At 55.2% G+C, this 12,966-nt stretch overlaps 1 protein-coding gene across 4 annotated transcripts in view; it reads right to left on the bottom strand.

Moving 5' to 3' along the window:
- Window positions 1-4,965: 4,965 nt before the first annotated feature.
- Window positions 4,966-12,966, bottom strand: part of ST8SIA5 (ST8 alpha-N-acetyl-neuraminide alpha-2,8-sialyltransferase 5) — a 61,904-nt gene continuing 53,903 nt past the window's right edge. For 3 of the 4 annotated variants that reach the window (XM_004683881.2, XM_012725912.1, XM_012725913.1), the window contains 3 exons: window positions 12,774-12,886; window positions 10,078-10,170; window positions 4,966-9,040 (listed from right to left, as the gene is read on the bottom strand). In XM_004683881.2, coding sequence (XP_004683938.1) covers window positions 8,572-9,040; window positions 10,078-10,170; window positions 12,774-12,886 — 675 coding nt within the window. In that variant the 3' untranslated portion in view covers window positions 4,966-8,571. The remainder of the gene's footprint in view (window positions 9,041-10,077; window positions 10,171-12,773; window positions 12,887-12,966) is intronic. The other variant, XR_001145510.1, reaches the window with a different exon arrangement.

The following is a 12,966-nucleotide window of genomic DNA, read 5'->3' on the forward strand; positions in this document are numbered from 1 at the left end:
CACTTCACAGTCACCGCGGTGGCGCCCCCAAGCCTGCTGTCCTCCGACATGCACTAACATCACTGCCTCAAGGGAGCAACACCCCTTTGGGCAGAGGCCACACCCCCTCCTCTGGACCCCTGTTCTTGCAGGAAGGTCTCAGGACACAGCAATGTCAGAGCAAAGTGTTTAACCAACCACTGACCCTGCGAGCATCAGAATATGAACTGCCCACCTACCTGCTGCCAGGGAACTGAGGGCTGGTCCTGTGGGCCAAGATGTCTAGGAATTGCTCCAGGAGTTTGGGGATGGAAACCATTCTAAGGGGTGTGGGCTGCTTCTCTGGTGTCTACAGAGGTTGCTGGAGCTTTTTTGTGTCTCTGCGTGGCGGTGGCCTCTCAGGGTGAAGTTGTGTGAAAGGCCTGGGTGCCTCCGGGGCTTTCGGGACATGTGGGGTAGCAGCCACTTCGTACTGTATCCACACCACCTCCACTCTCTCACTTTGCTTTATTTTTAGAAGTCAAATCAAGTCTGCTAGAATTGAACTTAAAGTGAATGCCGTGAGGGGTTGCTGTTAGCAGAACGGTTGGTCTCTGATACAGACATTTAGAGCATCTATTTCAAGGGCTGGAAATTAATTTCCCTTCACTGAGTCCTCAGCTACCTGAGGGCCACAGTGGCTTGCTGGGGAAGGGCTGGAAGTAAGGACCTGGAAGTAAGGTGTGCCTTCACCTCGTTTCAATTAGAAGTCACACTTCCTCCCTTGACAACTGTCCACCGCATCGTGGTTTGGGTAAATAGTGGCCACGTACAGAATTCCAGAATATTCTGAATACAGGATTCTGATCTGGCACAGGGGTTGTCTGCAGAGGTAAAGGGCTTCCAGGGAGAGGGGAAGGAGGTGGAAGCCAGACCTGGACACTGACTAGCTGTTCCAACTCCAGCAAAGTTAGAGGGAGGAAGCGCACCAAGCAACAGGGTGTGCACACTCGGCCTGGTCACAGCACCTGCTCCATGGACGTTTGCTCATCACCTCGTTCTGCATTTGATTCCCCTGCAGAAAGGGAGGAAAAGAATGTTGGACCCTGACTTTCACCCCCAGTGGGCCAGGGGTTCCTGCTCCGGAGAGCACAGAACGGCACCCTGAGCTGACCCCAGCACAGTGACAAGGCGACCCTCAGCAGGACAGGACAAGGCTGGGCCCAAGCCCCAGAAACATCAGCCCTGAGCTCTACTACAAAATGCATCCTGATCCTGGGCACTGGCGAATTCTTCACGCGGGGAGCCTGGAACCCCCCAACGCAGGGACAAGAAACCATAAATATTCACTTGCAAAATATTCCATGAGGTTTGTTTAAAGCACTCAAATATCCAGAAAAAGAATATCTCTTGGTGCTTTGAAGAAGGCTCGGGCCTGAATCAGATCCTCCCCACCCCCAATCAGGAAAAAATGCAGCACAAAACCAAGCTAGTACAAAGATGATGTAGAACAGCCACCTTCACGGTGCAGCCCTCAGACCTGCGCCAGCCTGGCTCAGCTGTGGTTTCTGCCAGGCTCACCAAATCTGCCTGGGCATGGGCCCAGAACCAAGTTCTCTCCACGGGCTACCGATCCAGGTTTGGGTTTGAGAACAGCCAGTGCAGAATTGGGTTCTCAACACTGGCTGCCCATTAAACCACCTGCAGAGAGGGGGGACGCTCAGGCTGGATCCGAAACTCTGGGGCGGGGTCCAGGCCCTGGCATTTCTTCTAGCTCACATGGTGAGGACTGCTTCCTTAGGGCAGAGTCTCAACCCCAACGCAAAATAAGGGCTTAAGGCTACAGGATCCTGTCCCCAGGTTGACAGAACCAGATTCTGCGCGAAGGTGAAGAGCGGGCTTATATTTAAAAGCTCCCTGGGTGATGTCAAAACGCACATGTGGTGGCCCTCCCTGGTGGCGCAGCGGGTTAAAGCACAGCACTGAGAAAGCCACTTCCGCATGAGTTCGATCCCCGCCTGCCCCGGAGGAAACCGCATGGCGCGGCAGACCTCTCCTGACCCGCCCGCTGCTCCCCTCAGCAGTGTACTTCGTCGATCTGCCTGTTCTGCTCCCCGCTCTGTCCCTGGCGAATCCTCTCACCCTCCGCATCTCTGGCCTGTACCCCAGTTCCACATGAATAAATCTTTTTTAAAAAAAAAATATTAAAAAAAAACACACATGTGGGCTGAGAATTCAAGAGGAAATCAAACTTTTACCCCAAAGTGATATAAAGACTGGACAGTCTCTGGTTGCTGCCTCTGTGCCAAGAGCCCGAGCACGGTGTGCTCAGTCTCTCTCCCCTCCTCCCTCCCTCTTTCCCTATCTCCCTTCTCGCGAAGGTATAAAAGGCAGGCAGGCCTGCGCTCTCAGCTCACCAGCCAGCCAGTGGCCAGCAAAGCAAGACCAAAGCCCTCCTTGCCTCTCAGCAAAGGCAACAGTCACCCAAAGTCAGGCCATGGGGGCAGGACAGCGCTTCAAGGCAAAACCAAAGGTCACAATGGTATTATCGGGACACTGAAGACATTTCATGTCATCGAGAACAGCTTACTCTTAAATGATTCTATCTGGGATAAGTCAATCACAAAAATCAACTATGACTCCACTCACCCGAGGTAGCTAGGGTAGTCAACCCACACAGGCAGGCGCGGCAGGGTGGTTACTGGGTCTGACAGAGGGGTGAGGGGCGCAGGCCTTTCCTGGGATAGAATTTTGTTTTGCAGGATGAAAAGTCCTGAGGTCAGTTGCACCGCGATATGCACTTACCCTACTCGGAGGGGCTCTAAAACATGGTGGATGGTGACTTTTATGCTGTGTGTCTTTTACCACAGTAGGGGAGGACAGGTCTTGGATGACATTGAGGCCAAAGCATATTTTGTAGCTGTTACAGATTCCTGAGCAATTAAGTCCTGTTGCTAGGCTAATAGCAGGCTCTCCTTTATATTTATGAGCTTCTTTCTAGAAGACACGGAGGCTGGGTGGTGTGCCAGGTTCTGCTTTTCACTCTTTCTCGCCTAATCCTCCAGACTGAATTTCAAGCCAGGCTTCACCACTCACCTGGCAGCAGTCCCTGACCGCAGGGAGTGCCTGAGGCGCTCTAGGGCCCCCTGGGGATGGCACCCATGTTGATTCCCTGGCAGCACACCCCTGCCCCAGGTTCTGAGCCAATAGGCTGGGTTTTAACAAGCACCCAGAGGATTCTGGGAGGACTCCAAACCTCCTTCTGTCTGGTAGGAGGTAATCAATGCCCTCCGAGGGATGTAAGACACCTGGCCATCAGCAGCCCCCACTGCCAGCCCCTATATGCCAAACACGCTTCTTCCCACATGGGTGTGCTGGCTGCAGGGAGAGAGGCCAGGGCGGGTACTGAACACTCCAGCTCCCAGCCCAAGCTCCTGGCCCCCCAGGGACTTGTGCATCTGGAGCAGACATTTTGCACTGCTCAGCTTATCTGTTCTCCAGCCGATAAGTAAAGCATTTTCTACTCGTTTTTGAGGCTGGCCTGTAAACTCGGGTACACTGAGCCCCAGCCTGCACCTCAGCAGAGGGACACGAGGGCCTGACAAATCTGAAAGGGTGTGAGGAGGGGAGAGAAAGGAAAGGAAGAAAAAAGAAAACAGCTTCCCTTCTTTTATTTGAACTAAACAAAAGAGAAAGTTTTGTCAGGGGGCCAGATGCAAATGAGCAAGGACATTTTAATAGGGGGAGACAAGAGATGGGGTGATGGAGCCAGTGACGGAGCCAGCAAGCCACCCAACACAGACAGTTCAGGTTCCTGGGCCCCAAACTTCCCAAGGACAGGTAAGGAGACCGCTTAGCTCAGTGCTTTATGCACAGAAGGTGCCAGACAACAATAACTCAGCACAGGACTCTGATGCTGACCGTATCCCCAGGGCGTTTCTCAGTTTATTAGTGGGTCTGAACGGCTGGAGCCCACTGGATAACCAGAGACCCCAATGCTACAGTAAACACGTGGCTGCCCGTGTTGGGAGCACACAGATGAGTCAGATACAGTGTCTCCCTGAGAAAGGACAGCCCCTGGGGCAAGGACAGAGACACACCCACACCGTTGTACCATGTGTGCATTGTGAGGTTGTCCTAGTGCGTCAGAGAGCAGGGGAGAAGCTCAGAGGAGAAAGTGACCAGCCCAGATCCAGAGGGGAGGACTCGGGTTATAACACAATATCACCTGCAGGAGCGGCTGGGGAAGGAGAAAAGAGCAGAGGCTGCATTTCAGACAGCCTGTGTGAAGGCACAGAGCCTGGAGGAGAGTGGGGCCTGGAGCAGGACGGAGGCAGCAGGGTCTCTGGGAGGGGAGTGAGCGTGGCCTGCACAGCTGGGAAGCAGTCTGCAATGCACAGTACAGCCAGAGAGTGGGCTCCCCCAGCGGCGTTTCCAGAAGTTATCCTGTGGAAGGAGAAAGATGAGGGATGCAGGTAGAGAATGAATTCAAGGGATACTCATGAGCTGGGACAGGCAAGATTTGGTGAACAAATGCACATAGAAGGTAAAGGAGAAGAGCCGGGTCTGGATTGAGTGGCCATGGGCAGGGTGCTGGCAGCCTCCCGGGGAAGGAGCAGGGGGCATCTTTGCTCAGGAGCTCTGGTTTGTGCCCGCACCCATTCCACTTAGCATCACTGCAGCTGCTGAGGCTGGCGTCCTGGCTCCCTCCCTCAATCAGATGGGGGGGGGGGGAGAGGGGGCTTAAGCAGCTTCCTGGGGCCAGGTTGAGGACAGGTGGAGGTGAAAAGTGCCGGAAGGTAGAGGTCCAGAGGCCACAGGGAACCTGCTTGGGAAGTGTGTGTGGGGTCAGGAGGGAGTGGCTTGCAGGGGAAGGACAGAAGAGACTTGGAAGTGTGGGCAGGTGAGAGTTCTGCAGAAATGCTCCGAGTAAAAGAACCCTGAGAAGGCTTTGCAGACTCAACCAAGGGGCCTGAGCAGGAGCGGTGGGTGTGTGTGTGTGGGGGGGGGGGGACAGGAGGAAAGTGGGGGAAGGGCGACTTGTCAGAAAACACAGAAAGGGGCTCAAAAAGGCAGCGGCCCGCCCTGCCCCAGGCCACAGGGATGTGGACCGTGAGGCCTGGGGAGCACCACCGCTTTGTTCCCCACCAGCCTTGGGAATTGGGAAACGACCCCCGCCAGCTTCGAGGTCTCCACCAGCTGTTCCAGAGCGGGGTTACGCCCAGACTCGGCACAACTCCTGCATGCACTGGGGGACTCTGGGTTCAGCCTCCAGACACCCCAACCCGTCCAGCGGCTCTGGGAAGGCAGGGATGCCTCCGCTCGGTCATCAGCTCCCTGGCCCCTAGGACAATGTCCAGCACAAAATGAGCACTCAGTGTACATACGCTGAATGCCTGAAGCCAATTCTGTGTGCTCCCTTGTCAGAAAGCCCCGCCTGCCTCCTCCCCAGGCTCAGCAAAGTCCAGGGCAACCAACTCGGCTCCAGAGCACCAGGCCTCACTGCTGAAACCGTCACAGAAGCCAGACGACAGGCAACCTTCAGCCACCTTCCTTTCTGCTTGACTAAGCCCTGAGTCGTGTATTTCTTTCTGCTGTCTTGCAATCCTGGAGCAGCGGGGTTCAGCACAAACCCTGGAGCAGTGGGTTTAGCACAAGAAAGATGATGGCTGTGTTGCTTGTGGGGAATCGATTTCCCTTAAATAAGAATTTAACCCTTCACCTGTACCACAAAATGGGACAAGTGGGAGATTCCCGAGCCAAAGCCTGGATCCCTCTGAGTTTCTGGAAAAGTTCTTCCTCCATTGACTGCAGGGGAAAGAGCTCAGCCTGGAAGTCAGGAGACCGGAGGTTGTGTGGCCTTGGGCAAGTCTCTCAACAAGTTCTCACTTCACTTGCACCTTTCCAGGCATCTCTCCCACCTGCAAAGTGTAGCAATGGCCTCAGCTCCTCTCCCGCGCCAGACAGCATACATTCTGCTGTGGGTAGGTTGGTACCAGTACCACAGGCGCGGGTGGGGTGGAATGGGGTGGGGTGGGGTAGGGTGGGATTGGGGTGGGGTGGGAGACACCTGCCAGTAGAGACTGCCTCCTACTACCATGCAGCCTCTAGGACTTGGGATGGCTCCAGACACTGTCCTCAGGGCAGGAGCTGGGACTGCCTCACATTGCCATCTCTGCACGGAGGCCTCTTCTTCCCTCCTGCAGAGATGTGGACTGGGAAGTGGCTGGGACAGGGGCTCAGAGCACCGGCTTTAGAGTCTCCAGGCCTGGGCCAGCCTCCTCCATGGGGGACTTGATCGCTGACTGGCTCTCAGTCTCAGTCTCCTCACCTGTGTAGTGGAAGCCCTCTTAAAAGAATCTCACTAGAGGAAACGGTGCAAAGATAGTGCTCGGTACAGGGCCTGACACAGAAAGAGAGCACAGCGAATCTTAGCTATCACACTAATAAGTACTACTTATGGCTTAGATCCACACATGAACACCTCCAAGAAAATAGGTTATAGAGACGATAGAGATCTTTTCTAAGCCTCTAGTTGAAGAGATAAAGAAACTGACACCCAAGGAACAGGCAGCATTTGTCCTAAGGCTCCAGGCAGACATAGGACCTCGAGTCAGAAGCCCCAACTCACAGGGTAGTTCCTTATCTGCATCTCCAGCTCCCTCAGCTGTGAGAGCCATATGTCCGACTCACCAGTCTTCAGCCCCTGACACTGCCCCATCTGGAACATAAACATTCCCCAAAGGGTTTCCACAGCAGGAACTTGGTGGAGCACTTGAGCCAAGTCACCTTCTCATTCTGGATCTGTTTCTTTCAGTGGGCTAAAATGGTATTTAAGAATCTTCCAGTTCTGACATCCCAGAGCTTCAAGAGCTGGGCTCAATTCATCACAAACAAAGGGCTGGGAAGCTCGGTTAACAGGAACCTCTCCCAGGCGTCCCTTCCTTGGGGGAAATAGACAGAGCCCAAGAAAGCACAACCATCACTGTCCTGGTGTGCTTTTCCCCCATTTACCCAGTATTTGGGCCTCCCCTGCTCATTGGCTGCCTTCCTGTTCTCCAGACTGGCTGGAGCTTTTACCAGGCAGCCTTTCAGAAGGAAGAGAAGGATCAGCACCTGGGACAGTGCACAGAGCCGGCTCCACAGCCCCCCTCCGAGGCAAAATACCAAAGGAGCTCAGGGAGGAGCCCTGGGAGCCCTGGGCAGGAGCACTCCCCTCCCTCCTGGCTGGACCTCTGGCTCTGCCTGTAAGGGGAGGCCCTCAGGTGGAAGGTGGTGTCCCTGCTCTGTGCACAGTTCCTCTTCCTCCCCAGAGCTTCAGCAAGCAGCCTGACACCTGTGGCCTGCCCTTCCCTCCGAGAAGCAGAGGCACTGACTCTGTTTGCCATCATGTCTCCCCAAGCCTGCCTCAGACCAAGGCAGAACAGGCTTGTGGGACTATTTAAGGGACGGAGAGATAGAGGAAGGAAGGTAGGAGGGGGGGAAGTCCCTCCAGCACCCACGTCCCATGACCCTACAAACCCAAGTACCAAGGCAATTCCCCACAGGCGTCTATAGCAGGCACAGCCCCATTGATGGCGGAAACACCTGAGAGGGAATGAACACCAGAGGTGAGATGCCTCCCGAGCCCCTTGCAGCCCGGGTACGGGGCTTTCCCCAAAGCGTAGGCCCCCTGGGTCCATGTGTGGAAAGACCCGCCTTTACGGCCCAAACCCTGGTGATGCTGGTGTCGCGAGATCGTCCCCTAAGCTCACCAGTTACATGTCAGCACTTTCAGCCTGGAGCCTCGCGCTTCTGACTCAGCAACATGAGAGAGCAGGATTCTGCAGTATTTAGGAACAGAAAGAGGAATGTCTCTTATATAAATAACTCCTGGTTAAAACAGAGCTGGAAATTAGGAGACAGAAAGGAAGCAAATTGCTGAGCACTGAGTCGATAACATTGGCTTGACAACCTTAGTGCAAATGGCTGGTCTGGTTTATTTCCTTCTTGTCAAAAGATCAAACGCAGGATTGAACCTGGAGGCACCGAGACTGTGGGAGTGTGAGGATGTGTTTGAAAGGCCGAGGCTCTCGGAGAAGATCCCAACACGGTGGCCTGGCGTAGATGTCACAGCGTCACTGAGTGGACTCGGTTGGTCGGGGTTGGGGTGACTTCTGTTGCTAAGTCCCTGAGCCGCTCTGAACACCCGGCTGCAGGGGCAGCCTCTCGGCTCTGAGATTCTAGACAGCAGCTCCCAGCTGAGGTCTTGGCATAAGACCCAGGAACCTGGAAGTCTGCATTCAGCTTGACCACGCTTACCTGCCCCTTCACCCCCTCTTCCTTCTGTCCAGATTCCCGTAGCTGCCACAGCCCACTGAGGTTTGTGCTCTCTCAGAAGCTAACATAAAGTGGAAATGTGCTTTATTCACTTGCGATCCCCAGAGTCCCCCATCTGGAGGCCCCGCCTGGCGACAGGTTATGGGCAGAGCAGAGCCCCGGGGCCCGCAGGATGCACGCCAGAAACTGTTCCACCGAGGGAGTGGCTGCCTGAAGGCCAGGCCCGGGGCACTGCCCGGCACCAGATGGAGAGGAGCAGCGAGGCTCGGGAGCCGGGCGTGCAGGGGGGCCGCCTCAGCAGCAGCTGCAGGTGCCCGTGTGCACCCGGAGGATACCCCGGCTGTGCAGGTGCAGGAAGTTGAAGATCTCAGAGGGCATGGCGTGGAAGCCCGGCCGGGGCTTGACATTGTCGTAGTAGTGGTGGGTGATGTAGAGCCCTGAGGGGTTCATGGGGAAGGCCCAGAAGCCGAACAGGTGCACCTCCTCACAGAGCTCCAGCGCGGCCGTGACCAGGATGAGACCGGTGCTGATGCGCTTGGCGCGCACGCCCAGGCTGAGCCAGTAGCGCGACACGTTGACCAGGTACTGCGGGTGGAAGTAGTAGACGGCCTGCGGAGACTGGAAGTCGTCCAGCACGTACTTGACGCGGATGGACACGTCGGTGTTGCGCGTGTTGTAGAAGGCAGGCAGCAGAACCGACGCGTTCTCATACACCTGCAGCACGCGGTAGAAGGGCCGCCGCCACTTCTCCAGCTTGTGGAACCTGGACAGGGCGCAGGAGTCAGCGGCCGGCTCCCCGACTCGCGGCCCCCACGAGGCCACCCCTGCCCCCTTCATCTCAGTCGCCCCTGCAGATAAATGTGCAGGCCTCCTGGAGACAGCCGTTTTTTGTAAGTGGGTGCAGGAAAGGACAATCTGGACCCCAAGTGGCAAACATCTAGTGTGGGGCTGCAGGGGGGAGGGCATTGCTCACCCCAAATGAGCCAGCGCGGCCCCTGGTGGACTCAGACGGAAAGCAGGGCAGCGCAGGCTTGCCCCAGAGCCTCAGTGCTTGGCCACCCTGTCTTCCCCAGCCCCCAGTGAGGACGCCGCAAGCAGCCGCCTGTCTCCCCGCCCGCCCTCCCTGCTGCCGTTCCCTCACTTTTCTTTATCCGCTCTGATGAAACCGCTCTGTGTTGGCTCATCTCTCCCCTGTATGCGGATGCTGCCTTTGCTCCTCGGCAGCTGCCCCGGCCCCACTCCCCACCCCCACCCACTAGCCTTCATCTGACTGCAGATATGACCAGGCCCGGCGCTGGAGAATAACACGGCAAACCGACCCCTTCCCTCAGGTCTCCCCAACAGACTTCAGGAGGGGAGCTGCTGCCAGGTGGGCGGTTGGGATCTTTGCCAGGGCGTCTCCCCAGTACTAGCTGGGACACCTGCCTGCCCCACACCCTGGAAAGCTCTTGGACCCACCTTTGGCAGAGATATCTAAGTCAGCACTGTCCAGAAGAAATATAATGCAGGCCACATGTGTAATTTTAAGCATTCTAATAAGCACACTTAAATAAGTAGAAAGAAATAGGAGAGATTCATTTTTCTATTTTACTTAGCCCAGTAGATCCAAAATACCATCATTTCAACATGTAGTCAATATGAAAATTAATGTTCCAGTTTTCAAACATTCAATCTTTGAAATCAGTATGTGTTTGATGGCTACAGCATGCAAGGGATGCAAATGGCATGTGCAGCATGGACATTCCGGCACCCACAGCATACAACACTAATGGCTAGCAGTCAAGAAAGAGGGTTACTGACCTCTCTGTGATGATGCTGGGGTTCACAGTGACCACATCAGTCTTCACGCCCACGTCCACGGTGTACTTCTCTGAGATGGGGGGTAGGTTGCACCTGTGGAGAAGATCAGGCAGCCCAACCGCATGTGGTCAGTTATTCCAGATGGAGCTGGGCACAGGTGCAGAAAAGGGAGAGGCAGTGGTCATCTCTATGGGCTGAGGGAGGCAGAGGTGGCCAGGTGAGTGACACCTCTGTGATCAGGTGATAAGAGAGTGGGCCTCCTGTCAGGCACTAGACAGCCACAGCGCCTGGTCTCGCTGAGATTCCAAGCACATGGGCAGAGAGGCCACCAGCTGTCACATCACAAGCTACTATAGCCCCATGGGACAAAATCACGCTCGAAAAGATTCAAAGGTGAAGCTTAGAAGAGAAAGCTAACCACGTAGAAGCCTACGTGAGAAGCAGCATCTATATAAAGCCCTTGTGGTAGGGAGAGAAATGGTCCCCAAAGATGTCCACATCCTAATCCCTCAGATCTGTGCAGTCCTAGACTGTTCAAAGGCGACTGAGGGTCTGGAGATGGGGAGATTGACCAGGATGTCCAGGTGGGCTCCTGTCATCATAAGGCCCCTAGGAGAAGTAACACAATGGCAGAGAGAAGGTGTAACCCCAGATTCAAAGACTGAGAAAGATACTAGAAGATACTCTGCTGTGGGCTTTGAAGGGGCCCCGAGCCAAGGAATGCAAATGGCCTCTAGTATCTGGAAAAGGCAAGGAAGCCGGTTCCCTCTCACCCCTCCCAGGACCCTTGGGTGCAGCTCTGTGGCCCATCCAAAATTTTAAATTAAAAAGTAATAAATTTCTGCTGTGGCAATCTACTAGGTTGTGCTAATTTGGTAGGTGGCATTAGAAAAGGAATACAGCCTCTAATCAAGCAAAAGAAAACAAGTTGTTTAAGGGTGCATCCACCTGTGGTCAAACAATTTTCAACAAGGGACTCAATCCCCGAGACAGGGAGGCTAGGAGGAGACAGGGGAGGAAACACATCTGCCTGCAGTGGCTTTGAGAGCATTTGGGTGCCCGGAAGAGTGGTTGGTTGACAGATATTTGCTTACTTGATTTGTTTCCTACTTATGTATATCTGGTACAAATATTCTGTGTCGATGACAAATAATGCAAAAGAAATGAATCAATAGTCCATTATAAAAGAAGACGATGCCTGGGTTGAATGTTGAGGTTGTAAGCAATGTAACCCAGGCATCACCTGTGCAAAGGCCCTGTGGCAGGAGGAAGCATAGCACATCGGGTGGGATTGACTCCTGGGGCTGAAGCACAGAGCCGGTGTGAGCGGAGGACAGGGAGAGAGGAAGCCAGAGCCAAGCCAGGGGGAGCTGTGCTCCATAGTCTCGGACAACTGAGGCATGAAACGCTGTTCTTCTGGATTCACCACATCACTTGAGCAGAAACACACCGAGTGCTTTACAAATGTTACCTGCCTTAACTCGAGTGGCCTTAAGAGGGACATAGTTTCATTACTTCCCCCCATTCTGCAGATGAGGAAACAAACATTCTAGTAAGTGGCAGAACCAAGATTCAGAGTCAGGCAGTCTGGCTGGAAACCCACGCTCTGCTCCTGCTCTCTCACCTGCTCTGCCTGAGGCGAGCAGAGGGCCTGAGAGCTTGCTGGCACAAGTTAGCTGGCTTTGCTCTACCAGTCCATGGGCAACTGCCGAGGCTGACCCCAGGGGCCCAGAGACCCAGGCCGGCCAGCCTCTGTGCCCTGCTGCAGAGCTGGCAGGCAGCCTGCTTCCTCCTGCCTCCCTGTCTCGAGACCTGTGTTCCTGTGGTTCTGGGTCTGGCTCTGTGGAGTACCCACCTGGCCTCAGCCTCATTCCGGGGTGCCAGCTGCCTGTCCCCTCCTCCCCACACCCCATGATCCTTCCCACTCCTCCTGCTGAGATGCAGGAGACAGACCAGGACCCTCTCTCGTGATAGGCACACATGGCAGGGGATCGATATCATCTTGGCCCATCTGCTGGTGAGTTTAGTGGGGGAACAGCAGGAAGGCATGTGTAGGTTCCCCGACCCTTCCAGTCATGCTGGGAAAGTTTCCACTATTCACTCAAGAAAGAAGCAGCCAGACACCTTCCCACAGGGTCACCCAGGCCAACCTGCTGCCCAGCCCTGACCTATCATCACAGAGCCCCGCTGCACTCTCAAGCCGGGACCTTGCTTTATGCTCATCTTTTCAGCCCATCTTCCTCACTCAAGCTTGATATGTGTGATAGGGTCCCCAAAGACACAAAAGGGAACAGCACATAAGGAAGGAACCGTCTCTAGCCTGTTTAAAGCCAGGATGCAGCTGCAACTGCCCAGGTTTCCAGCAGCGCTTCTGGGAGGCTAGAACCAGTCAGGGGGGCAGCTGCCCGGAGAACCTCACAGACAGATCTGCAGGGCCCCTCCAGGGCTCGGCATCTTCAGATCACTCTGCTTCAGACTCGCTCTCACTTGCAGAGGTGGACACTGAGGCCCTGAGAGGTTCGACCACTTGCCCACAGGGACAGGCTGGTGAGGAAGGGGTACCGCAGAGCACTCGGGTCCTTGGGGTGGGGCGGGGATTCATCAGGCAGAGGGCAACAGAAGGACACTGAGGGGGTCTCCGGGGGCAAGCATGGGGCAGGTGGGCAGCGCGTGCAGATGCAGGTGATGCTGTTTACCGGAAGACAAAGTCAGCGCTGTTGATCTCCCTCCCGCAGCGGCTGTTCTTGAGGATGCCTCCGTTGCCCACCACAGCGCACTTCTTAAACTGAGACCGGTAGTACGGCATGTCCTGGGGGAGACGGGAAACAGCGGTCAGGGCGTCCGCGTCTACCAGCTCAAGGTCCCATGTCAGCCTTGGAGGGACTGGCG

The sequence above is a fragment of the Condylura cristata genome, unplaced genomic scaffold, assembly GCF_000260355.1.
Source record: "Condylura cristata isolate star-nosed mole 26May11 unplaced genomic scaffold, ConCri1.0 scaffold00016, whole genome shotgun sequence".
In the NCBI taxonomy this organism is placed as follows: Eukaryota; Metazoa; Chordata; class Mammalia; order Eulipotyphla; family Talpidae; genus Condylura; species Condylura cristata.